At 41.3% G+C, this 27,635-nt stretch overlaps 1 protein-coding gene across 1 annotated transcript in view; it reads left to right on the forward strand.

Moving 5' to 3' along the window:
* Positions 1-27,635, forward strand: part of p115 (General vesicular transport factor p115) — a 371,470-nt gene that overhangs the window by 263,579 nt on the left and 80,256 nt on the right. Inside the window, exons 12-15 of the mRNA XM_080273185.1 lie at positions 13,805-14,014; positions 15,613-15,904; positions 16,874-17,095; positions 22,751-22,959. Of these exons, the coding sequence (XP_080129311.1) occupies positions 13,805-14,014; positions 15,613-15,904; positions 16,874-17,095; positions 22,751-22,959 (933 nt within the window). The remainder of the gene's footprint in view (positions 1-13,804; positions 14,015-15,612; positions 15,905-16,873; positions 17,096-22,750; positions 22,960-27,635) is intronic.

Raw genomic sequence — 27,635 nt, forward strand, 5'->3', positions numbered from 1 at the left:
TTATTATTAAAATAATAATGCTTTATTTCATGTTGGAGGAGAGATTGGCAGGAAATCGCATGCGTAAAGTGGTTAAAAGTTAGAAAAATGGGCCACCGAAAAACCAATTAGAAATTTTCCCATTGATTTTTCAGTTCAGCTATCGCGTATTCAGCTATCACTCGCGTTTGCTGTGACCAATTAGGCACGATAGCAGGGGGTTGAGTGTATATACTGTATATATATGTATATCTATCTATCTATCTATCTATATATATATATATATATATATATATACAGTACAGTCGACCCTCTGTCTTCGCTGGGGTTAGGGGCCTGAGACCCCTGCGAAGATTGAAAATCCATGTAAAATTGGTGCCCCCCCTAAAAACACCCCTAGCCCCCCATTTCCTTCTTTAATGAAAGAAAACCCCTGTGTACATGTCAATAAACACTTTATTTATAATTAAAGTATGAATAAAATAGTTTTATTGCGTAGGTGGATGGCCGCTCACACCGCTCGTCACAGCTACACTCTCACCCTCCACCACCGTTACCAGGATTTTCCCTCCCTAACTTGTCCTGCAATTCAACCTTTGGAAATGGCTTGGCTGCTTTTTTAGGGCCCATGGTAGATAAAATGATGGTGTCACGGAGAGATCAGCGAGTACAAGCACACACAAGCGTGGTCACAGTGAGAATGGGTTTCGGGACGATTCGCCGTCAAGTCAATTCGCAGTCACAACAATAACAAGACAATTCGCCGTCAGGACTTTTCGCCGTCAGGACGATTCCCCGTCATTTATTTACATGCTATAATAGTCTTTTAAATATACGAGTTTTAAAAGTGGTGGTGGTTTATTGTTTTTATGATAAATGTAGTGACATCTGTTGAGGCTCAGCCATATCTTTCCCCACGGTTTGCGTCCACTATGGCCGATCAGAATAACATGTTGGATATTATCATTTGAGATGAATATATACTTGTACCTCTTCAGAGTCGTTTTAAAATATACCCAGGATGTTGTAGTACCAATGAAAATTAATGAAGACAGCTACAGGTGACGGTAGAATATAATTCAAAGTTGACTACAGCGAAGCAGAAACACGTTAATTATTGGCTAAAAGTGCAACTTATAAATGATATCCAAAGCCTACGCTATTGAATGAACATAGACTTTGATAGATCCCCCTGAAAATTAGTTATTAAAGTGTTAATTATTCAAAAATAAGTATATTTACAGAATCGTCCAGGGTGCGAATTGTCCTGACGGGGAATCGTCCATGTTTTGATGGTGAATTGACTTGATGGCAAATTATCTCGGAACCTGAGAATGAAAGAGTCTGCCGCGAGAGATTCAAAACAATGTGGGGGGTGGTGCGAGTGACGCTGCGGGCGGTATGCAGCATGTGGCGCACGATTTGAATGTGTTTCCATTTTTCTCTGGACTTCGAAAAAGGTGATTTGGTTTCCCTGGTGACAAACCGTGAACAGTCGAAACCGCAAACAGGGGAACCGCGAGGACAGAGGGTCGACTGTATATACAGTAATCTCTCCAATATCCGGATCAATAGAGCCATTGGTAGGTTCGGATATTGGTTTCGTCCGGATATTGGGCCCCAGCTTATGGACTTGTACTTATGGACCCTAACTCAGAGAAACACCTATACAACTCCCTCCGGACATGCATAGCACCTATTTAACACCCAAATCACACCAATAAGGCACATAAATGACTGAAATAAATGCAAAAGAAACATAAAATGTGGGTTTAGAAGTATGTTCATACATTAATAAACATTCTGGTACTTATGGACTCTAACCGAACCTAACTCTGAAAAACACATTCCTACTGCACATGCATGAGGTAAGTATAGTATGGAAAGAAGTACAGTATGACACATTCTGGTAAGTATAGTATGGAAAAAAGTACAATATGAAACATTCTGGTAAATATAGTATGGAAAATAGTACAACATGAAACATTCTGGCTACTTACAGCAAGTCCCTGGCCACCTCGATGAATAACCGCCTCCTCTCGGACTCAGACAGTAAGAACGATTTCCTGAAGCACTTGCACTACACTCTTCCTGAAGTCTTGCACTGAACTTAGTCACTAACACACAGAAGTCCGTTCTTTTCACAGTGTTCACTTTAGTCCAAATAATGTTCCATTTTACTTTAAATGTTGCACATTAACTTTTCCCAAGTTTTTAAAATTTTCCAAAGCCAAAACAAAGAAGGTTAGTTACGTTAAATTTCTTTTCTACTGAGTCTTTTCTCCCAAATTGAAAACCTTAACACAACACACCGTTTTTTTCACTGCACAACACTCAAAATTCCCGTGTGGTCTAGTGGAGAAGTTCTTGCTGTTTATTCACTGTCAGAGTCCGAGAGTATCACTGGCAGGCGACCAAGGGGTGCATCGGTGGGTCGTGGTGATGGCGTACCGACTACAGAAGACTCTGAGGATAGCCGCAAACTCACATCGAGCGGTGACTCCACTGTAGCTGATGTGCTGGGCTGTGGCTCGGAGCATGAGGGCCTGTCTTGGGGAGGCAACGGAGTGGAAACAGGGCTTGGCACAGCGGGGGTCACGGGCCTGAAAAAACTGTCAATCGTTGACTGACGCAAGGACCGACGATTCTGGCGATTGATGATGCGCTGCCGAAAAGCACGCACTTCCTCCACGAGTCCCAAGGGCCCCATCTCCCTGTCGCAGTCCGGGTGTTCCAGGTAGTCTAGGACGAACTCTAGATGTTCCCGGAGTGCGCTCAGCTTGGGGATGGCTGGAGTAGTGTCCTGCTGAGAGGAGTCCGCATCATCATCGCCTTCGTCGTCGGAATCTTCAAGTTCGGGACTGACACCAGCAACCGAAGACGCGATCTCGATATCAGACAACGTCTGATACCCAGGATCGCCCTCGTCGTCGTCCAACCACTCACGAACATCGTCCACATCAACATCGTCGCCGTGCGTACGTAGCCGTGCATGGAAGTCATCCACGTCAAACCCTAGGAAATCGTACTCCACATCTGTTCCGAGAAGTAGACGAGACCAACCTTTTCCTAGAGTTTTCACAGGGACTTCCTTCCATGCACTAGCCCAGTTGTACAGCGCAGACTTGATGTTGTAGCGGCGAAGGTTTTCCAAAGTCCGCTTGCCTCGAGTGTCACGTCCTTCCCTGCGCTTGTCCTCGTCCTCGAGGACAACCATCACCTCGTCCAGGAACTTCCGACGGTACAGGCGCTTTGTTGCCACGATCACTCCTTGGTCCATTGGTTGAATGAGAGCAGTCGTATTAGGTGGCAGAAACACACACCTAATACGGCCATTTTCAGCAACCAAGTCCTTATCGCACGGGTGGGCAGGTGCATTGTCGAGGAGAAGGAGAGCCTTTACCTGGTCGCGAGGAATTCCCAGTGTCTTCGTCTGGTACTGGATGACCTCCCTGACGAAGTGATGGTGAAACCTGTCTTTGAAAATCACAGCTGTGAACCATGCTTTCAAAGAATGGTACCATACGACAGGAAGGACATCCATCACACCACGAAGGCACCAAGGCTGCTTTGCACAGCCAACAATAACGGGCTTAAGCCGGTGCATGCCGTTAGCATTGGCACAACACAAAGCAGATATCCGTTCCTTAGAAAGCTTGCGGCCAGGTACACGCTTCTCCGTCTCATCAGCTAGAGTGTTCGTTGGCACCGAGCGATAGAATAGGCCAATTTCGTCAGCGTTATAGACTTGACCGAGAGTGAGGCCCTCCCTGTCGATCAGGCCTTTCACCTTGTGCCGAAACTCGTCCACTCCATCCTCGTTAGCGTCCAATGCTTCGCCATGTGCTTTACGGTTAGTAAGGCCATGTCGTAACTTGAACGCGAAGAGCCAACCCTCGGATGCCTTGAAGTCAAGGGCGTCGTGAAGCCTTGCAAACTTCTCAGCAGCAGCCTTCAGCTCCGTTCCACGTACCATCACACCAGCTGCACGTTGCTGTCAATACCAAATCAACGTGGAGCAGTCGATCTCTGTATACTTGGGGGTAAACATAACCTTCCTCTCCACGTTGCGTTTGCTTCTCGACGAGAAGTCAGCCGTGTATTGCATGAGCTTGTCTCGGGAACGCTTGATATTGAACAAAGTTGACCGGGCCAGGTTGAACTCGCGGAGAATGCGTGAGGAAGACCAACCCGCATCAACCTTCTCCAATATCTCCCGTTTCTTCTCCGGAGTCAACACCACTCTCTTCCTTTTCTCAGGAGGCGGGGCCATCATCACACACACTAAGAGTAGGGCAGAGAGCAGCAGGAGGCCTTGCAGCAAGTACGGCACCACCACAAAAGCGAGCATGTGGGCAGCCACGGCGAACAGCATAGGTCTTGTCGCGGTGAGAGACAGGCGGGAAGTGGGGAGGATGCAGCGGCGCTCTATCGGACGTCGGAGGAATGACGAACCAAATCAATGCTCTCACGCGGCGCGCGCGGCGAGTTCAAATTACGGACGGCAAAAAATCGATTTTTTTTAAATTATTTTTTTGGATTTTCGGACCATTTTGGGAATGTTTGATCCCAGGACGATAAGGTTCGGTTAGTGGGAATGTTCGGTTATTGGGCGTCCGGATATTAGAGTGATTACTGTATATACTGTATATATATATATATATATATATATATATATATATATATCTATTCTATTGCCAGACGCCTCAATCCCGTTTTGGGTGGCCACAAACAAATCGCCTCCAAGTCGCCTTGTCCCCCGCCATTTCACTCCCCCGCTCGCAACTCACACCCCCTTCTCTCATATACCTCTCCACCCCATCTCTCCATCTCATCCTCAGCCTCCCCCTCCCTCTTTCCCCCTCCACCTCACTCACATACACTCTCTTCGTCAGTCTTTCACCCTCCATTGTCTCCACATGGCCAAACCACCTCAGTGTATTCCTCATAACGCTTCCTATCACATCCACATCAACACCACAATGCTCCTTTATATCCTCATTCGTCAGCCTGTTTCTCCATGTGACTCCACAGGCTCCTCTTAAATAACTCATTTCTACGGCTCTCACACTTGACTTGTGTCCTTCCAACAACGTCCAAGCTTCACTTCCGTACGTTAGAGTTGGTATCACAATACTGTCATGTAGTAACTTTTTCACTTCCATGCTCACTTCCCTGTTTCTTATCACTGCTTTCAAAGAACCAGCAACCTTTCTTCCCTGCTGTACCCTTTCAAGCACTTCACCCTCCAAACCTCCATCCTTACTCATCACACTACCTAAGTACTTAAACGTACTCACATTTTCCAATTCCTCACGATCCAACCTCGCTATACATTCACTGACTTCACCTCTCTCAAAGGTAGGGTAGTGGATGTTGGAGTGGCCCTGGTGAGAGAGGATAGTGTGTGGAAACTCCCTGTACTGTTGTTTGCAGATGATACTGTGTTGTTGAGTGAAGATGAAGGGGAGCTGCAAGGCTTGGTGGATGAGTTTGAGAGAGTGTGTAAGAAACGGAATCTAAAGGTGAATGTAGGGAAGAGTAAAGTGATATATATATATATATATATATATATATATATATAATACTGTACTGTACACTGATAAACATGTCTTTTGTGTCTTTTACTGTATTTACCTTATTGTGGTGAACATAGCTGAAGTGGTCAGGCAGTCCAGATTGCTTCTGGCTTTATGGGACTTTTTCCGATGTTTAGGAATTTCGTCCGGTAGCTCCTCGAGTCCGATAAAAGCGAATTCCGGTCTACTGATGTCTATTATATTGAGGTTTTACTGTATATATATATATATATATATATATATATATATATATATATATATATATATATATATATATATATATATATATATATATATATATATATATACAGTATATATATATATATATATATATATATATATATATACAGTATATATATATATATATATATATATATATATATATATATATATATATATACATATATATATATATATATATATATATATATATATATATATATATATATATATATATATACACACCGTATTTTCGGGCATATAAGGCATATCCCAATTTTGGCAGGCCTAATCTGAGAAAAGTACAAAAATGCAGCTAACCCCAAACCCCCTAACTGAATGTCTCACATAACCATTCATGTGCTGGTTATAAAATTTTCATGTACAGGAATCATGAAAATTTAGACTGACACCCTTTGGTAAGCTATCATGGTAAGCTAAGTCACAGTACTTACCTTAACACTACCAAATATCACCACTGACCTCCACCATCACCAGTATTGGCCATCGTTAATAACTCTAACCACTATGAACCAATAACACTAAAATTATCAGTCATCACCATTAATATTATCAACCTCCACTGCTAACACTCCCAACTACCACCCCAAATACAAAGCTATCATCACTGCTTCAGCAGCATACACTATCACCTGATCACTTGTAACCAAACATGGCGGTGCAAGTTGTGGAGTTATCAGAACTTAGAGCAACAAAAAAAATACTGCTGAATATTTAGTTTATTAAACAGTCATAGTGACTGAAATATGTTTGTTTAAATATCTAAATTTTTTATTGTTAGTTTTCCTCAAACTTGTGAGGATTACAATACATCTTTAATTATAATGAACTGCAAGTAAACACAATCAACTCAGAACAGTAAAGATCATATTTATAGTATGAACAGATGTTTTATTTTATTTTTATTTGATTTTATTATGAATATAACCCAGTGAGTTTTTATTAATATTCATAAAACATGAGGAAATATGGAAAGATGTAAACAAACAACAGTGCACAGTTGATGTGGACACAGGTTTGCTTATTATGTACTGAATAACTGTATTTGTAATTTATTACTGTAATAACACGTGTATAACTATATTTGTAATTTATAATATGTAGTTGCTAATCATTCTAAAGAAATTTGGGAAGCACTTTTGTAAGGAAGGTGTTTGGAGTTCGTTTACGGTACCAGTAGGCCTACTGCAGCATTGGAACTACCACTTGCCAGTAGCCCAAGCCTACCCAAAGCCTGACCTTGAGCATATAAGGGTCAGGATGATTTTCTGGGACATTTTTTTTTTTCTTTAAGTGTGCCTTATATGCCCAAAAATACAGTATATGTATATATATATATATATATATATATATATATATATATATATATATACAGTATATATATACTGTATATGGAGCCTCTGTGGTAGAGTGGTAGAGTTTGCGTTTCGTACACAGATGAACAAGGGTTCACACTTCGGGAGTGTTCACCCTGTCACGTACTGCATTGGTGGACACAAGGGATGCTGTGGTTGAACCAGTGTCGCATACCATAAAGTATGCTTGCACCCAGTCGGCTTGTGCAGGCCGATTATACTTGGTTCACATGCTACACACATCCAAAGCCACTCCAACACTACAGTTACACTTACAAGCACTTCTCACCCTACATGCAATTTCAACCAGACAGCCTAAGCCACTAGGTAGATGTACATTGGCTGTATCGTCCCGACTTCGGTCGGGATAGGCTGGTCGTGCAGTGGATACTCAAACGGCTGACGATGTTGATGATGATGATGATGATGATATATATATATATATATATATATATATATATATATATATATATATAAACTATATATATATATATATATATATATATATATATATATATATACTGTATATATATACAGTAATCACTCCAATATCCGACGTAATAGAGCCATAGGTAGGTCCGGATGTTGGTTCTGTCCGGATATTGGGCCCCAGCTTATGGACTTGTACTTATGGACCCTAACTCAGAGAAACACCTATACAACTCCCTCTGGACATGCATAGCACCTATTTAAGACCCAAATCACACCAATAAGGCACATAAATGACTGAAATAAATGCAAAAGAAACATAAAATGAGGGTTTAGAAGTAGGTTCATACAATAATAAACATTCTGGTGACTGGCTCCTGGACTGGTACTTATGGACCCTAACCTAGCCTGACTCAGAAAAACACCTTCCTACTGCACATGCATAGCTCCTAACACCCTATTCACACCAATAAAGGACATTAAAGAGTGAAATGAGGTAAGTATAGTATGGAAAAAAGTACAGTACGAAACATTCTTATGTCCGGATAGTGGAGATGTTCGGATATTGGACGTCCGGATATTAGAATGATTACTGTATATCATTAATCATCATCTTCATCATCCGGACCTCCTTTCCCACCCAAGGGCAGGGTGAGGAGTAGCCATGTCCAGACAGCTCAAACTTGCCCAATCCAAATAGGCCACACTTTCATTCACTCATCATTCAAGCTCTCGGAATCCTGGCTCTACCAGATACGCCAAAAACATTCACCACATTCTGCAGCTTCACACAAATGTATCCGATTGAGTCAATCCGGACGCTGCCATGCCTACAAGGGGTGCCAAAATCCCTGATCATGCACTTCTCCTCACAACATTCATCCAGCCAGCTCGAACTCTTATCAGTTCCCTAGCCTCACTGACTTCCAAACCTCTCTTCCTCACATACTCATCCACCATATCTCTCCACCTTCTTCTTGGCCTGTCTTGCCTCCTCTTTTCTACAAATTCACTCAGGTATACCTTTTTTACCACTCTGTTGTTATCCATTCTTTCCACATGACCATACCATCTCAGGACACTCTCTTCGATTCTGGTGTCCACCGACTCCCTCACTCCACACCTTTCACGAATCACATTATTTCGTATCCTATCCACCCTCTGTACTTCACATACATTCCTCGGCCGTCTGATCTCCACTGCTTTCACTCCTGACTTTTCATTTTCATGCTACACCATAGTCTCACATCCACATGTTAAGAGTTGGCACTAACACTCCCTCATGTAAGCGTCGTGCAGCTGCAACACTCAAGCCTCTGTTTCTTATCAAGGCCTTCATTGCACCAGCCACTTTTCTTCCTTGTGTCACTTTGCTTTCAACTTCTTTTGCACATTTTCCTCTCGTTTCTATCACTGTACCCAAGAATTTGAATTCTTACCAATTCAAGTCTCTCTCCATTCACTGTGACATCACACTGGGAGTCACCTTCTCTCTCAATAACCATCACTTTACTCTTCTCTACATTTACTCTCAAGGCACGACGCTCACAGACATCATTAAAACTCTGCACTAGCCTACCAAGTCCTTGTCCGGTACTTGCAAGCAGTACTGCATCATCAACATACAACAGATTTGAGATATTCCATCCATCACCATTCATTACCAGTGCCATCCCTCTCTCCATAACTCGTGGTTTTACTTCTCTCGTCACCCCATCCATGTGTATAATGAACAACCATGGGGACATCACACAACCTTGTCACACGCCCACACCGATCGTGAACCACTCACATAGATGCCCATTAACCCTTACACATGCTTCGCTACCGTCATAAAAACTCTTGACAGCACCTAACAGCTTACTGTCTGCACCATACCTGCACACTACTTTCCACAATCCCTCTCTATCTACTTTGTCGTATGCTTTTTCCATATCCATGAATGCCATAAACACCTTATGGTCCTTCTCACATGCCTTCTCTACCACCTGCCTCACTGCAGATACCTGATCCACACATCCTTTTCCACTCCTAAAGCCACCCTTTTCATCACTCACTAGGACTTCTGATATCTCTTACTTTCTCTTTAATACTGTACTGTAATTCTTCCAAATACCTTCCCTACCACTCTCAGTAAACTTATGCCACGATAATTCTCGCACTCACTTCGTTCACCTTTATATTTGTACAGGGGTACAATCACAGCCTTTTTCCACTCTGCAGGCACAGTTTCACTCATCCATGCCTTGTTACATATCTCCAACAAGCACTTCATTCCACTCTCTCCACTACACTTAAGCATCTCTGCGTACACCTCATCAACCCCAGGTGCTTTCCCATTGTTCAGCTGTTTCACAGATAGATATATATATATATATATATATATATATATATAAAACAGGGTGGAAGTGAAGTTAGCTGGGGAGTGAAAGATAAAAATGGTAGATTACTAGTGGAGAAGGGAGAAGAAGTGAGCAGATGGAGAGAACACTTTAAGGAATTGTTGAACATAGAGGATGGAAGTAATGCGAGTATAAGTGGCTGGGGAATGGCTGGGAGAAGGAGGGAGATGAGAAGACCGGAAGAAATCAGTAGGATAGAAGTTGTGGAAGCAATGAAGAAAGTTAAATTGGGGTAAGCCCCAGGAATTGATGGAGTGTGTGGTGAAATGCTGAAGCATGGGGGAGAGATAGTAGTAGAATGGATGTGGAAGATGTGCAGATTGGCCTGGGAGGAAGGTAGAGTCCCGGAGGATTGGAAGTCAGGTATAATTATTCCCTTGTACAAAGGAAAAGGGGAAAAAGAAGTGTGTGGTAATCATAGGGGCATTTGTCTTCTTAGTATAATAGGAAAAGTGTATGGTAGAATACTTATTGACAGAGTTAGAGAAAGAACAGAGAAATTGGTTGGAGAAGAACAGGGAGGCTTTAGGAAGGGAAGAGGTTGTGTAGATCAGATATTCATTCTTAGATCTTTAGTGGAAAAGTTTCTAGAGAAGGGAAAGAAGTTGTATGCGGCTTTCATGGATTTGGAGAAAGGATTGTGGAAAGTATTAAGAATATATGGAGTTGATGGGAAGTTGTTGAATGCTGTGAAGAGTATGTACGATAGTGCAAAGGCTGCAGTGCGTGTGGATGGTGAACTAGGTGAATTTTTCTCTTTGAAAGTTGGGTTGAAACAGGGATGTGTCATGTCTCCATGGTTGTTCAATCTGTACATGGATAGGGTAATAAAAGAGGTACAAGGTAGGGTAGTGGATGTTGGAGTGGCCCTGGTGAGAGAGGATAGTGTTTGGAAACTCCCTGTACTGTTGTTTGCAGATGATACTGTGTTGTTGAGTGAAGATGAAGGGGAGCTGCAAGGCTTGGTGGATGAGTTTGGGAGTGTGCGTAAGAAACGGAATCTAAAGGTGAATGTAGGGAAGAGTAAAGTGATGGTCTTTGAGAGAGGTGAAGTCAGTGAATGTACAGCGAGGTTGGATGGTGAGGAATTGGAAAATGTGAGTACGTTTAAGTACTTGGGTAGTGTGATGAGTGAGGATGGAGGTTTGGAGGGTGAAGTGCTTGAAAGGGTACAGCAGGGAAGAAAGGTTGCTTGTTCTTTGAAAGCAGTGATAAGAAACAGGGAAGTGATCATGGAAGTGAAAAAGTTACTACATGACAGTATTGTGATACCAACTCTAACGTATGGAAGTGAAGCTTGGACGTTGTTGGAAGGACACAAGTCAAGAGTGAGAGCAGTGGAAATGAGTTATTTAAGAGGAGCCTGTAGAGTCACATGGAGAGACAGGCTGACAAATGAGGATATAAAGGAGCGTTGTGGTGTGGATGTGGATGTGATAGGAAGCATTATAAGGAACACACTGAGGTGGTTTGGCCATGTGGAGAGGATGGAGGGTGAAAGACTGACGAAGAGAGTGTATGTGAGTGAGGTGGAGGGGGGAAGAGGGAGGGGGAGGCCGAGGATGAGATGGAGGGATGGGGTGGAGAGGTATATGAGAGAGGGGGGTGCGAGTTGGGAGCATGGCAGTGAAATGGGGGGGGACAGAGGGACTTGGAGGCGATTTGTTTGTGGCCACCCCAAACGGGATTGAGGCGTCTGGCAATAGATAGATAGATAGATATATATATATATATATATATATATATATATATATACATATATACATCTATATATATATATATATATATATATATATATATATATATATATATACACATATACATATATATATATATATATATATATATATATATATATATATATATATATATATATATATATATATATATATACACATATACATATATATATATATATATATATATATATATATATATATATATATATATATATGTTTGTATATATGTATGTATACTGTATATCCTTGCCAGTTTCTGATGTATTTTTTCATCTGAGGAAAACTTCATCCTCTTCCGATTTTCTTTCCTTCATTCTTTCCTCGTCCTTCTGCCTACGGATAACTTCACACTACCTCTTCTGTCTTTCTTTCTTTCATTCTTTCCCCTTCCTTCTGCCTGTGGGTGACTACACTGAGTGACAAGCCAAATGGTTTCCTGTATGCCAGGAAACCATTTACTGCACTGGGTGGTCACCATATAACCAGATTTGCCACCTGGTGGTTTATTGGGTAATTACAATACTCCAATAGGATTGATCCGGTGAAGGTTTATATCCAAGGAGTGGTTGGGGTATAAATGTTCATGTAATGTCACTGAGGGATGAGTGAGGCTAGTCACACTCATCTTAAATGTTAGAACCAATTTGCCTAGCCCCAGGCTCCTACGCTCCTCATGTGGCAACATGGGATTGGTTGATGGATGGATGGATGGAAAACTTCTTCAATCTAAGTGTTATATCTAGTGTGTAAAGTTTCAGTTATTACCTTACATGCAAATGTAGATAGAGTATTAAGCTTTAATATTTCATAGATAACTATACTGTATGTGTGTGACATCATGTGGAAGTATTAATTCAGTAGTATGAAATTATGGTGTTTCCTTGTGTTAATTTAAAATGTGATGTTTTTAGTATTTGGCTTCTCTGAGGATAAATAAGGTAGAGCTTAGAATATAGTGACTGAGAAAAAAATAAGAAAGAAAGAAGTAAAAAGTACCAGAGTCTGAATACATGTTCATACATACAGTACTTAAAAATGATGCCATGCTTCCCCTGTAAAGAATTCCCGTAATAGGGCAGGTAGTGGTATAACTGTTTTTTTTTTTTTTTTTTTTTTTTTTTTTTTTTTGTGTGTGTGAACTGGAAGCTAAACTAGATGCCAGTACCTGCTAGTTACTAATGACAGAAGCATGTTCAGGAATTGAAAAGTATTGATTTATCATCTGAATATGATAGCTACTGTACAGTCAGGGAGCCAGGTATCTGATTATTTAAAACTATGCTCTGTTCACTTTCACTAGGCATGAGATTTTCATCCCTCCATCTTGAATGCTGAGTTGTAACAAGAGATTAACTTTGTAATATGGTGCTAGTCATGAAGAAGTACTATGGAAGGGGTGTAGAGCTGTAGTATTATTTTATTGTGACATTGAATTACAGTATGGAAAATGTCAACAAAAGGACAAAATTTTCTGTCAAGTTAAAGTGAATGAAATACTCTACTGTACAGCATTACGTGAACCAGAGTCTTGGCTGAAGTATTGTGTGAATCGGATGGTCCAACTTTTCCTTGGCATGTTCACCAAATCTTAGGAAGATACTGAATTCCGTGACTGTAAAGTTGCAGACACTATTATTGCTCAGCTTCTTAGTCAAGCAGTTATGAAATACAAAATACACTACTCTGAAAAGTTGCTTGTGTTTTGAAGGTGAGCATCAGTGAGTTCTGAAAACAATTGTTCACTGTCTTATTATGTGTTGAGTGAAGTAGATCATTGTTTATGTCTGCACTTGTACAGTATATGACTGTAATTAATGTATATGGGCTTTAGTGTAGTTGCATTACTGGTGAGGGATGGCTTCTTGTGGTGTCACAAATATAACTGTGCTGCTTCGTTGTCCAGTTATATCAATGCCTCTTAGCTCCCTCCCTATTCCCTAAAAGGAGGGTGATGAGTTGCAGGAGGAGGGAAGCTTCAGTCTGCAGCCTTTCGGGTTCATGTTCAGATGACCTTGGGGTTGCAGCTACAACTACTACTATTAATAGTGTATACATAAGTGAACATAGCTGTTATGTTACAGGAACACATGCTGCGTGTGCAGCTGACCACCAGTGTTGGAAGTCCACCTGTGTCATTAATGCAGCAGTGTATGTCCATTCTACAAGGTGGCCCAAAAGTGTTAACACGCTTTGGTATTCTGATGCTGCTGTCAACGTGGTTGGCTCACAGCCCTGTGGCAGTACATACCTTCCTGGCCATCCCATCTGCTGTACCCTACCTCACCACACATGTGAGCACACACACTGCAGCATTATCTAAGCATCAGACCTTGATGTCACATGATATTTGCTTAACCCTTTGAATCTGGTGATGTATTCTTTTGTTAACTCACTTATTTAACCCTGTTCTCCATTCACTCTTACCTGGGTGCGAGCACCCTTGTACATTGCCGTGACCACTTTAACTAGCCACTCCCTGATCTCAGGCTTTCATATTTACCACTTCACTACTTTCCTAGGGACTCTGTTAAAGACCCTCTCTAAATCAACTAAAACTTGGCACAACTCCCTCTTGTGTCTTATACTGTACATTTTTTCTGAAGTTGCTGAAAAGTGAATATTGCATCAATGGTTCCTTTGCCTTGCATAAACCCAAACCGCATCTCATCAATATTCACTCCTTCCATTATTATACCTTGACTAACTTTATGATGCTTGATAATACTCTTTTTACTCCAACTTACCCTAAAATTGACATCTCACTATCTTCAGTGCATACTGAGTTGTAACAAAAGATTAACAATAGAATATGATGCTGTTTATGAAGTACTGAAGTATGTAAAGCCATAGTATTGTTTTCATCTGCCATTGAACAATTGTGAAATAAGCTTTAAAAAAAGTTAAAATCCATGCCTGGTTAAGATAAAAGTATTATAGTTAAGATTTGTAACAAAAGATCAACACTAGATTATGTTCCTGGTCATGAAGAAGTGCTGTGGAAAGGATGTAGAGCTGTACCATTGTCTTTTTAAGTCAATGAACTACATGAAAAGAGCTGCAAAAGGATAAAATGCTGAAGTAAGTTAAGGTAAAATCTAGTCACATTGGCAGCTCAGAGGATATGACCAATAAAAGATGGAGTTGAATGCTGCATCAGTTTCAGTATGAAAGATCTGACCCTCCTCATAATGACTGTAACCTACAACCTTTAAAATTACTGAATAGACAGGCTGACAGCTCTTGCTGGACATTCCTTGTGAATGTCATCTCAGAATAGGCAGCTCTGTAGTACCAGGGCAAGTATGCTTTGGTGTTTATACAGAGGACATGCACCTCTCCATCACAACCTTGTATCATGGTTCCAGTACAGTAATACCATCTTTGCAAATGAGGGTTCACCAGACTTGTGATGCAGTACCTAATTTTGCTTTCTCAGCATGATTTATATATTGGTACAATAGATACTACTATACAAATTAACTGCCAGATAGTCTGTCCATTAACAGTCAGGTTAAGAAAGGGATATCAAACACTTGTTATTTATTCCTCTATGCATAATTCATCCAGCAATGAAGAAATGTTCAGGAATTGAAATTTCTGGTTTTAGATATTCAAAATGGATAAATTAACATGTGGAGAAGACAAAAGAAAGGGAGCATATCATCATCATCATCATCATCATCATCATCATCATCATCATCACCATCACCTCCACCACCTTCACCATCATCATCATCATCATCATCATCATTGTTGTCACTATCACGATGATGATGATGATGATGATGATGATGATGATGATGATGATGAGGAGGAGGAGGATGTATTCACTTCCTTCTGCCTTACTCAAACAGCATCAGAAAACCTAGTTTTCAAATTCTGTGTACAGGTGAGTGCCAACGAACACGACGAGTTGGAAATGGTGTGCCAGGGTCTGTGTGCTCTGCTGTTGGGTCTGTGTGTGCAGTTCAATGATGGCTCCAGCACCGCCTTCTCTGGTGACTCTCTGAGACAATTGGTGGCAGACCGCATTGGAGCAGAGACTTTCAGTGACAGGCTCAGTAACATCTCCAGGATAGAGGCATACACTAAGGCAGCAAAGTCACCCCAGTTGTCAGCCAAGCAGCCCTCGGAGCTTGTGTTTGATCATGAGTTTTGCAGGCTGTTTAAAAGTCTGGAAGGTGAGCCTCTTCTTTTTGTGGTACCACAGTGTAAAGGATCATTTCATTATTGATATAATTACACCATGTAGAAAAATATTACTCTGTAAAAACCATGGTAGTCATCTCTGAACAGTGGTAATCACTGCTTGCCAGTTGTATGTGTCCAGTATTATTTTGTACAGCCATTTATACTGTTTACTTTTGTTGATGTGGCCCCAGCCTCATCTGCAAATGAATCCGGTGGACTGCAGACTAAAGGTACACTAATTGTGCAGTCCACCATCATTTTGGGGGGGATAGGTAGGAAGTTGAGGGATGTTTGTATAATCGCTGTTTGGTTATATGAGTGCTACCATGTGCAGATGTCCCCAACTTATGTATGGTAATTTGAGGCACAATAAATTATTATATGTCATGTTTTCTTACATTTTTGTGCTGCTGTATTAATCCTGAAGTGAAATATAAAAAATGTCTCAGTTAAAGTTCTATTAGTCCCATGATAATGATGTGTCAGTTTCCTCACAATTTACAGTACCAGTTGGATGGACAACTTCAGATGTTTTGATGCACACCATCCATCCATCCACTGTCCAGTTCAGTATTGCCCCATCAGGGCTGTAGGCTTCCAAGGCAAGGCTGCTCATTCCAGACATTTAAAAGAGTGTCCAGCTGCCTGTGCCTTAGCAGCAGTACATGAACAGTAAACACCAACTAGTCCTTAGAATTAGACCAGAATGGGCCTTGTGTGGTTGGAGCACCTTAGCTCAATAGATCACCATGTACTGTATCTAGAAATTGTATGAGGGTAATGGGGCCAATGCACTATATCAGTTCACAACATGAAGACCCACCTTTGATGTACCTGTGTTTATCAGAGAACTGTCCCGTTCATGGGAAAGTACCCAGATGGGACAGGGAAATAGAATACATCCTTAACTTATAATTAAGGCATGCATATTATTGATACCAAAGTTTGTACGTTGGCAGTGAGTTGTGTGCGTGCGGTGACACCACAGCTGGCTAGCAGCAGCAGCACTGAGGTCAGTCCAGTGGAGGTCACCAAGTACAAGGACATAATCAGAGACCAAGATGCTGAGCTGACCCAAATGAAGGAGAAACTGGCCAGTGTGGAGGCTGCAATGGCCCAGCTCCAGCTGGAGAAGGAAAATATGGCCACTCACCTGGACCAACTGAAGGATGAGAATACTGGTAAATGGATCAGTGAAAGACTCACTTTATGTACTGAAATTGTCGGGGTGAGAAGGAGTTATATTCCTTTCACTTTACTTGGCCTAAAATTGCCATCCCTTCATCATGAATGCAACGTTGTTAAAAGAAATTAATGGTCGAATATGATGTTTGTCAGGAAGTAATGCTATGGAAAGGATGTAGCTAGAACCACAGCATTGTCTTTTTCTGTCCTTGAGCTACATGATATATGCAGTAAAAGATTGAAAATCTGGGCCAAGTTAAGGTGAAAGAACTGTTTTTGTTCCTCTGTATTTCCAAGAACCTTAGACTTCTGTGTATGTTTAGGAGCATGGAGCATTGTAATATTAACCCTCTATTCTAACCCACATAATGGCTGCTTTTCCTACCACCAGTTTTTGCTATGTGGTGATTTTAAGCCCTTAATTGTTCATTATGATGCTTGAAGCTACCTCATGCAACTTTAGAGCTGGACTCCCATGCGAGGTGTTATGTGCTGATGACTGACTTGGTGATAACCCCTTAAACGCGGATCGTCTCATTTGCGACGCTCGGCCAAAAGGACATAACGGCGGATCGTCGCGTTTGCGATTCTAGTAAATTTTGAATAACCGCGGGCAAGCAGGCTCCAGCTGGTATTGTCTATCAGTACCACCACCCTCTAGCTACAACTAGCATACTTTACCTTTGTACTACTGACCTCAGTTGTTGCCAAATATCGTGTTTTCCCCCCATCCCCCCCACCACGGCCCGGCCAGCCTGGCTGTGATACATGGCAGCGCTCTGAGCGCTCAGAACTGTAAATCTGCGCTCTCCTCTCACAAGCAGTTTATGCTACTAGGAAAGGCTTGTTTCCCCAGTTGTAACACTAGCTTTTTTTCTCACGGTTTGCCCCTGTTTAGCGTCAGTTTACTGCAGGCTTTCAAAGTGACATTATGGCGAGTTCTAGCTCTTCCCAGTCAGTGCAAGCGGCCGACAGGAATGAGAATAAAGTGGCGGGCGTAAGGCAGAATAAAAAGCGCGCCGTGGTGATCTTTTGGTAAGTAATATGATTGAAAATAATGTAGTATACATGTTTTTAGCTGTGAAAATGGAAATGTTTGTTGAGTGACAGGAAGACCGCCGCCACAGTGCATGTCGGCCGTACGCTTCGTTGATTTTAGCCTTATTTTCAGTGCTTATTGTACAAATACGGATTCCTAACTACCTTTATGTTGTAGTATAAAGTTTACTGTGACAGAATGAGGCTGTGGTAGAGGGGAAACCGGGTTGCTGGAGGTGTGAAAGTGAAGATTTGGTTACCCAACTTTGCAAGTCTCCACAAGTCCTTGGGTAGTCCACGAAGGCTTAACACCTGTCTCTGGAGAAAGCTGAATGTAAGTACTATCTGCCATACCAAGTATAATGTTCTAGGGTTAATCTCTGATTTTTGGCGAATATTTTCCTACAAGTACTCAAACCGCGATACAACCCCACCACTCGGGGGGGAACGACTGTACACGGCCGCGTTTAAGGGGTTAATCATGGAAAATGAGCGAATAATTCAGGAAAGATTTAGGAAGTGGAGAGATCAAACAGAGTACAGAGATTAAAGTAAATGTGGATAAAACAAGTGATAATATCTAGGACAAATGGCACTACTGTCATAGCAAGAGTGTGGCCATGAGCAATGTGCCACAAGGATGTGGGAAATAACTGTATTTTATGCTGTGTTTGTGTAAGTGGGTGCATAAGAGATGTAGTGATATCAGGGATAGGCTGCAAAGTAATGCTGATTTTGAGTGTGCAACATGCAAAGGAGAGCAAATAGAATCAGAAAGGCGGGAAAGGATTAATCTTGCGGAAGAGCCTCCTGAGTGTCTGGAGGAGTTTGGTTATTTAAGGGACTTAATATGTCCTGGAGGTGTGGCAGGAGCTATCTCAGTAGCAAGGTTAACCCTTTGAGATTCAGGTGACGATTTTGTTCATTATTTGAAATCCAGCCTCAGAGATTCCGATGACGCTTTTAATTGTCATTTTAAAAAACTTGTAAAATATTCACCATAAATCACTTTGACGTGTCATAACAAAGAGACTCATGCGTGACGTCACGGAATGGTTGCTCTATGTGTGGTGGGTACTGCAGAGCTGGTCTGACTCATAGCTTTGTTTCTTTATTACCTTATACTTGGCTAATATTTTTCTACAGCGAGGTATAAAGTTTTGGGTTTTTGCCTAACTTCAACTCGTCACTTTGACATATTTATTTTCTTTGTTTTCATTTTTTTTTTAATATACTGCGATAAAGTACAACTATTCAGCTTCAAAATAACACCACAACCAGCATCCTATCATAAAAAGTGTATTTACACTGACTGATCAAAGAAAAAGACCACGCAGCAAATATGCTGCCAAGACTAATATAAAATTGTGCATCCCTTTCCTTTCGCTTTATGGCATAATATATGCAAAAATTACCATAATCTGTATATCATTGTAAAAATAATTTATTGTAGTGTTTCTTGGTTTAAACCAGATTTACATCTCTTTATTTATTTATTTATTTTTTTGCCGAATATTTTTCTGCACAAGGTATAAAATTTTTGTTTTTCGCGTAACTTCAGCTCGTCATTTTGACATTTTAATTTCTTTATTCTCCTTTTTTGAACATACTACAATAAAGTACAACTATTCAGCTTTAAAATGACACCAAAACCGACATTCTGTCATGAAAAATGTATTTATACAGAGGGATCAAAGAGAAATATTGCACTGCGAAGATGAAGGTCTGGGTGAAAGTGGCTGACTCCAGCACAGACATAATGTGCCCGGCCCAGAAACCTGATAGGATTAAGTAGTGACTGGAAGAAGTTTGGGGAGTTGTTGCCTTTCTGGACATTGAGAGGGGTCTCTCTCTGTGCTAAGGGGTTCTTGTATGCAGCATGTGTTAGGAGTGTAATGACGTACAGTAATGGGACTTGGGGAGTAAAAGAGGAGGATGTGTGTAGGCACAGATGTCCAGAGATGAGGGTGAAAGGATATATATTTATTGCATCCTTGAATGACAGGCCGTGGGTTGAGGATTGCAAATGAAGTGGTGAAAGGAAGGATGGGACTTGAAAGAATGGGACATGAATGTTTTAGTGATGTGACGAAAAGGAGTAGATTGTGATGGTCTGGGCATGTGAAGAGGATGGAGAATGACAAGTGGGTGTGAAGGGTGAAAGGTATTAAGATGTAGGGTACAGTAGTTGTTAGGGGCAGACCGAAAAAGATTTGAAACGTGAGAGGCAGACTGAAAAAGACCTGGACCAAGGTCATACAATGTGACTCAGGGATAAGGGACAGAATAGAGAGGCTGCTAGAGATTGGGTAGCTAGAGAGCTGCTGTTATGTGACCAAGGTCGACACACGTAAACATGTTGGAGCCTGTGCAAAGGAATTGATGATTTAGTCTTGGTACCTGTAAGCTTAGAGGAGACCAGAGTGAAGCTTGATAGGTGGAGAAATGGGATAGAAGCAGAAGGACAAAGTTATTATTGGTAAAACAGAGTTTGTGGCCTGCTTGGATGTGAAGGGTCAGTATGGACATAATCAAACTTATTTTTTTGTTTTATTTTTTTGGCCCCAGGCTCACTACTGTGAACCCAGTGGACTGCAGGCTTAAGTTACCCTTCTTGTGCAATCCATCATCCCCTTTGTGGGGATAGGGAGGGAGTTAGGGGACATGTATATAACTGGGTAGCACAGCTGTGTGGTTATATTGATGCCACCATGTGAAGGTGTCCATTTCCAGCACCAGTGGGACTTTATGGACCTATGTTGAAGTAAGTGGCCCTAAACTGACCTGACAACCTAAGTTAGCCTTAATGTATGTTGCTGATGCTTTGTTGTTACCTGAGTCTCATCTGGATGTGACTGGAGGGAACTGAATGAAGCTAAATGGTCACAGTGAGACTAATCTGACATGAATTGCCACAAACTATCCTGGAATGACATGACAGTGATGTGTGTGTAAAGGACCTGAAAACCTTCTGCAGACCTTTAATGTTACTGTGGCTGTCCACTTAAGGGGAGGTGTTGGAGAGGGATGCCTTCAGCCTTCACATGGTGGCACCAATATAACCAGGTGGCTTCACTGCCTGGTTTTAACAACTCCCTCACTATCTTCCAAATGGAGGAAGGTTGACCTCACACAAGAGCAACTTCAGCCTGCAATCTACCGGGCTTATGTCCAGATGAATCTGGGGTTGCAACTGCTACTACTTGGATGGCAGCTGCATATTGAATTCAAGTGGGAATGAGTATCTGTTGTGAGAGTGATGTTCCTAAAAGTACAGCATCATAATGGGTATGTTTGTGTGTGTCAAGGTCCATATTGTATATATCATTGGTAAGAACTGTGATAAGGGCAAGGCACAAAATATTTTATAGAAAGGATGTAGGGCCATAGTATTGTCTTACTGTCGTATTGAGATGTTCGAAATTAGCTGCAGAATGTGAAATCTCTGCCATGTTAACCCCATTAATCTTATGAAACATTTTTATTTTTATTTGTGTCAGAGAGAGTAGGTGGAGATTGTCAGACATGAAAGGATTGAACTTGTTGATGAGTCTCGAGTGTGTGGAAGAGTTTTGTTATTTGGGAGACGTGTTATGTGCTGGAGCTTGCTCTGTGGCTAGAGCGAGGAGTGGTTGGAAGAAGTTCAGGAAGTTGTTGCTTTTCTTGACATTGAGAGGGCTTTCCCTCTATGCTAAGGGATCTTTGTATGCTACATATGTTGGGAGTGTTATGCAGTATGGTAATGAGACCTGGGTAGTAAAGGAAGAGGATATTTACACGCTCAAACCTACAGAAATAACAGTGCTTGGGTGGATGTGCAGTACTTCCCTGAATGTGAGGCCTGGGGGGCTAGGTTTACAATGGAAGAGTTGAGGGGTAGGCTGAGACCGGAGTGTTTTGGTGTTATGATGAGGAGAGGTAGATTGAGATGGTTTGGGCATGTGGAGAGGATGGGGGATGATAATTGGGTGCAGAAAGAAGTGTTAATGTTAGGGGTAGGATTGCAAGAGGTAAACCGAAAAAGACCTGGGACTAGGTCATTAAGTGTGACCTCAGGGATAAAGGACTGAACAGGGAAGCTGCCAGAGATCAAGCAGCATGGAGAGCCACCATTAGGTGACCAAGGCCAACGCATGCAAGCATGGTGGAGCCTTCAAAAACGAAACAAAATGAACAGTCTCCAGACAGTCCTCTCTCTCTCTCTCTCTCTTTTTTTTTTTTTTTTTTTTTTTTTTTAAAAATTAGAAAGACTTTCTAAGCTAGTTAGGTTAGTTATACCCTTGATTAACCATTCAGTAATAGTGGTCTTTCCTTATTTGAACATAATTTTCGGGAAGTAGCAAGAATAACTAAAAAAATCAGTGTACTGCATATGCTATGGTTCATGAAGTGTATCGTTATGTTACTTATGTTGTCAGTTTATAAGGAAAGCAGAGCCTGGGTAGGGATGCATTGGTGGGAGATGGTGGTGGTGGTAGTTAGGACAGTTAAGCAATGTAAGCTACAGTGTCTGTAAAATCTCTGACAAGTTAAGCTGGAGGATGAACAATAATGTTATTCTGACAAGTTAAGCTGGAGGAAGAACTATAATGTTATTTGTTTTTTGTCTTTAGTTTTGAAGGCACAACAAGGATTGAGTGTGGATGCATCAGTGGGAGGTGAAGGAGGAGGTAGCAGTGGTGGTGGTGGTGGTGAGGGCAATGAGGCCTCCACCAACACACAGGACTTGGCAACGCTACAACACCAGCTGGCTGAGATGACACATGCCAGAGATTACTACTACTATGAATGGTACAAGAAGGATGCAGAGTTGACCGCACTGGTATGCACTTTGTTTTGTAATCGAATTTTTAAAATTTATTATTATATAAGTATAATATATATATTTTTTAATATGGTAGGTAGTCTACTGTCATGTGGTAGGTAGGGGTACCTACCATCTATTCACTCATGGCGGTATTGCCTTTAGGTGATAAGCCATATGGATTAGCCCAAGAAACCATTTACAGGTACTACACTGAACATTAACCATATAGCCACAACACACTTAGTGATCTAGTAGTGTGTTAAGGTATTAAGACTAGGTGGAGCCTGCATGTGTTTACATCTGAGGGATGGTCAGGATTTATTGCTTACAAAATGCCACTCAGGGGTGAATTAGGTTGGTCACCCTGACCTTAAATGTTGGGACTGAGTAGCTTAGGTCCAGCCCTGTTTACTTCTAATGGGTCAGAAAAGATTGAGTGATTAATGACTGCATGGTACAGCTCTGGGAATGAACATCATGTTTGACCTTTGACTTATTATAGGATATACTGCACTGCAACTAGACTGGAGTATAACATGCAAAATAATAACTGAAAATATTTTTAAAAATCCATGAAAAACTGAAAATCTTAAAATTTTTGAGCCAGGCAGTAAGGATAATGGTGTTGTAAGACAGGGCAAAGCATTTTTACAGTTTGGATCACCTTTTAACCCATGCTGAGGTGCAGACCTCATGTGAGTTACAATGGTCTACATGGGCCAGGTTGAAAGCCTCTTATTAGGTACAATCTACGTTGGTTATAACACAGTGACTTAGGGAAGGAAAACTACCTTACAAAAAATCAGCCCAGCAGGGTTTAATGGGAGTACCATTACAGGCTGGGTGATGCTGTGCAATACCAAACACACTAGTATACTGTAGTGGTAGGTGGGGGTGCTCACCATCCACTCACTCGATGTAGTGCTGCACTCGGGTGTCGGCCCTTTCCTCTCCATCCTTCATTCCTTCCATTCTCTTCTGTCTTTCTTTCCTTCATTCTTTTCCTTCAGCCTGTGAGTGACTCTACACTTTGGGATAAGCCAAATGGTTTCCTGTACACCAGGAAAGCTTTTACTACGCTGGGTGGTAACTACAAAACCAGATTTTGGCACCTGGTGGTTTTAGCGGGTAATTATTGCGCTCCAGTCAGATTGAGCCGGTGAAGGTTTATATCCAAGGGGTTGTTGGGGTTGATTGCTCATGTAATACCACTCAGGGATGAGTGAGGCTATTCACTCTTATCTTAAATGTCGGGACCAACTGCCTAGCCCTGGGCTCCTACGTTCCTCATGGGGCAGTGTAGGGTTGGATGATGGATGGATGGATGGATGGATGGATGAACACTCCCATTTTTGGATGCCTGAGAACTCCAAAGCTGTAATTGCACAGATGTTCTTCGGATGTCACTGGTTGCGGTGGACTCCGTCACGTAATTTTTGTTCGTAAAATAACAAGGTGTTTTTGGAACTACGAAAGATATCCTGAATCTGAAAAGTTCTTGATAATATGCATTGAGGGCTCTAACAGCTAGATAAGAACAGGGTCAGTTGGTGAGTTAAGGAGGGAGTGGAATGGGATAATACCAATAATTTAAATCAGCTTTGGAGATGATGTGTCAGTTATGTGTTAATTATGAACCAGTTAGAAAGATTGAGGAAGGACAAGTGTGTGTGTATTGGGTGGGGCATGTGTATGTGTGTGTGTATTTACCTATTTGTAGTATACAGGAACTGAGCAATACTCATGTTGTCCTGTCTCCATATCCACATTTATCTAGTCTACTTTTACACACATGAATGTTTTTCTCCTGCACCACTTCTTCGTCTAAGTCGTTCCATATATCTAGGTATTTACCTAATATACCTAATTGTGATATACACGAAATATGCTATGCATGTCGGTTTCTGTCGCTGTTTCTCAGCAAGTCAAATTTAGCTTTAAACTCGTTTAAGCTTTTAGACTGGACGATCTCTTTGTCCAGGCTATTCCATAAGTCTATACTTCTATAAGGAAAGCTATATTTCTTGATATCCTTCAAGCAGCTTGACTTCTTCAATTTCATTCCGAGTCCTCTTGTTGCTCTCTTATCCCATGCAAACAGATCTTCTCGGTCAATTTTATCTACTCCTGTCATGGTCCTGAACACTACAATCATGTCTCCCCTCTTTCTCCTTTCCTCTAAGGAAGGCAAATCCAGCTTTTCCAGCCTTTCTCTGTGTGACAGATCTGCCAGACTGGGGACTATCTTGGTTGCTGTTCTTTGTGTTCTCTCAATCTTGTTAATATCTTTCTTTTTGTGTGGGGACCACACTACCGCTGCATATTCTAACCTAGGGCAGATCATGGCAACTATCAATTTTTTCATCATCTCCTCATCCATATAATGGAATGCTACTCATATGTTAGTCAAGAGCTTATACGTCTCTCTAACTATCTCGTTAATGTGTTTTTCAGGTGACAAACTATCTTGGACCAGCACTCCCAAATCTTTCTCTTCTCTCCTTTTTGTCATTAATTCATTACCCAACAAATAATTCAATGATGGCCTCCTGGTACTTTTACCCATTTCCAATATTTTACATTTCTTAACATTAAATTTCATTTCCCACATCCGGCTCCAATCATATATCCTATCCAGATCCTCCTGCAACATTTTACAATCCTCCTCAACCTCTACCTTCCTCAAGATCTTTACATCATCAGCAAACAGACTTGCATAACTGTTCACTCCATTTACCATATCATTTACGTAAATCAGGAACATTACTGGCGCCAACACTGAGCCTTGAGGGACTCCACTTGTTACTTTCCTCCATCCAGACATCCTATCCTTTATTACTGTCCTCATTTGTCTGTCTCTCAAAAAGTCTTTCAACCATTCCAGGAGTTTCCCCTTCAGTCCTCCTATATACTGTAGTTTCCACATTAGTCTCTTATGAGGTACCTTGTCGATGGCCTTCTCTAAATCTAAGTACACACAATCCACACAACCATCTCTTTTCTGTACCACGTCAATTGCTCATGAGTAAAAACTCAATAAGTTGGAAACACATGACCTTCCACTTCTAAATCCAAACTGACACACAGCCAAAATATTCATCTCTTTCAGATATTTTATCCATCTGTCTTTCAGGATTCTCTTGCACAATTTTGCGACCATGCTGGTTAGAGACTATCTATCTATCTATCTATAGCCCGACGCCCTAATCCTGCAAAGGGTGGCTGCAGACAAAATGTCTCCAAGTCACTCTGTCACCCACCATTTGACTCCCCTCCCCCCAACTCACCCCCCCCTCCCTCATATACCTCTCAACTCCATCCCTCCACCTCATCCTCGGTCTACCCCTCCCTCTCCCTCCCTCCACCTCATCTACATACACCCGCTTAGTCAGTCTTTCATTCTCCATTCTCTCCACATGTCCAAACCACCTCAGTGTATTTCTCCTAATCTTTTCAACCACATCCACATCTATAATTCAGGAGTTCTTCCCTGTTTCCTCCCTTATAAATTGGTACCATATTTGCCCTCTTCCATTCTTGTGGCACTTTCCCCTCTTCCAGAGAACACACGATTAGAATGTGAATTTTATCCGCCAGTTGTTCTCTGCATTCCTTCAGTACCCAATTAGAAATTCCATCAGGTCCTGGGACTTTCCTTACATCCTGAGTTTCCAGTATTTTATACACTTCCTGTACCTCCACATTTATATCTTCTATCACTGGTACGTTTCTAATCACTCTCTCCCCTTCCACAAACTCTTTTTTATTATTGAAAACCGATTGGAAACATTTGTTCATTATTTCAGCTTGCACTGCTGCATCTTTATAGACCTCTCCTTTTACTTTCAGTTTGGTGATTCCTTCCTTTTGTTTCAGTTTGCCATTAACAAATCCATAAAACAGTTTGGGTTCATCCTTGCATTTGTCTCTTATACCTTTTTCAAAATTCCTTTCTTCTTCTCTACATGTTCTTGTGTATTCATTTCTAGTTCTTTTATATTCTTCCTTTGTTCTGTTGTTACCTCTCTTACTCCAGTTGTTCCACGCCTTATCTCTCTTTTTTTGCTATCATACACCTTCTATTAAACCACTCCTTTTTCCTGTTTTCTTTCCTTCTTACTCTTGGTACTAATTTTTCCACCCCCAAATTATAGAGGTCTAGAAAGATATCCCACTTCCTCTGTATCTCTCTTGTTTCTCTGAATTTTCTCCAATCCGCATTTTCAAAAATTTTTCTCAATCCTGTAAAATTTGCTTTCCCAAAGTTGTATCTTCCCAGCCTATGAAGTTCGTCTCTTGGCTCGACGTTCCCTATTATCATCTGGAACTCAATGACATGATCACTTTTTCCTACAGGACAGAAATATTTCAATGATTCTATTACATCAGGTTCTTTGGTAAACAGTAAGTCTAACCTTGTTGGTGTGTCCTCACCTCGGAACCATGTCTCTTCTTTGACCAATTGCGTCATCACATTATTCATTAGTATATTTAATAATATAGTGCTCCACGAATCTTTGCTGCCTCCTGAGTCCCATTCCTCCCAGTTCACTTCCTTACAGTTAAAGCCACCCACCAAAATTATATTGTTGCTTTTCTCAATTATTTTTTGTAAATAACCAGCCATATCTGACAACATCTGGTATTCGTCCTCATTCCATGCTCTTGTCTTAGGGGGAACATACACTACC

Source organism: Coenobita brevimanus, chromosome 53 (assembly GCF_032717465.1).
Source record: "Coenobita brevimanus isolate Jiangsu-jjx chromosome 53, ASM3271746v2, whole genome shotgun sequence".
NCBI classification, from domain to species: domain Eukaryota; kingdom Metazoa; phylum Arthropoda; class Malacostraca; order Decapoda; family Coenobitidae; genus Coenobita; species Coenobita brevimanus.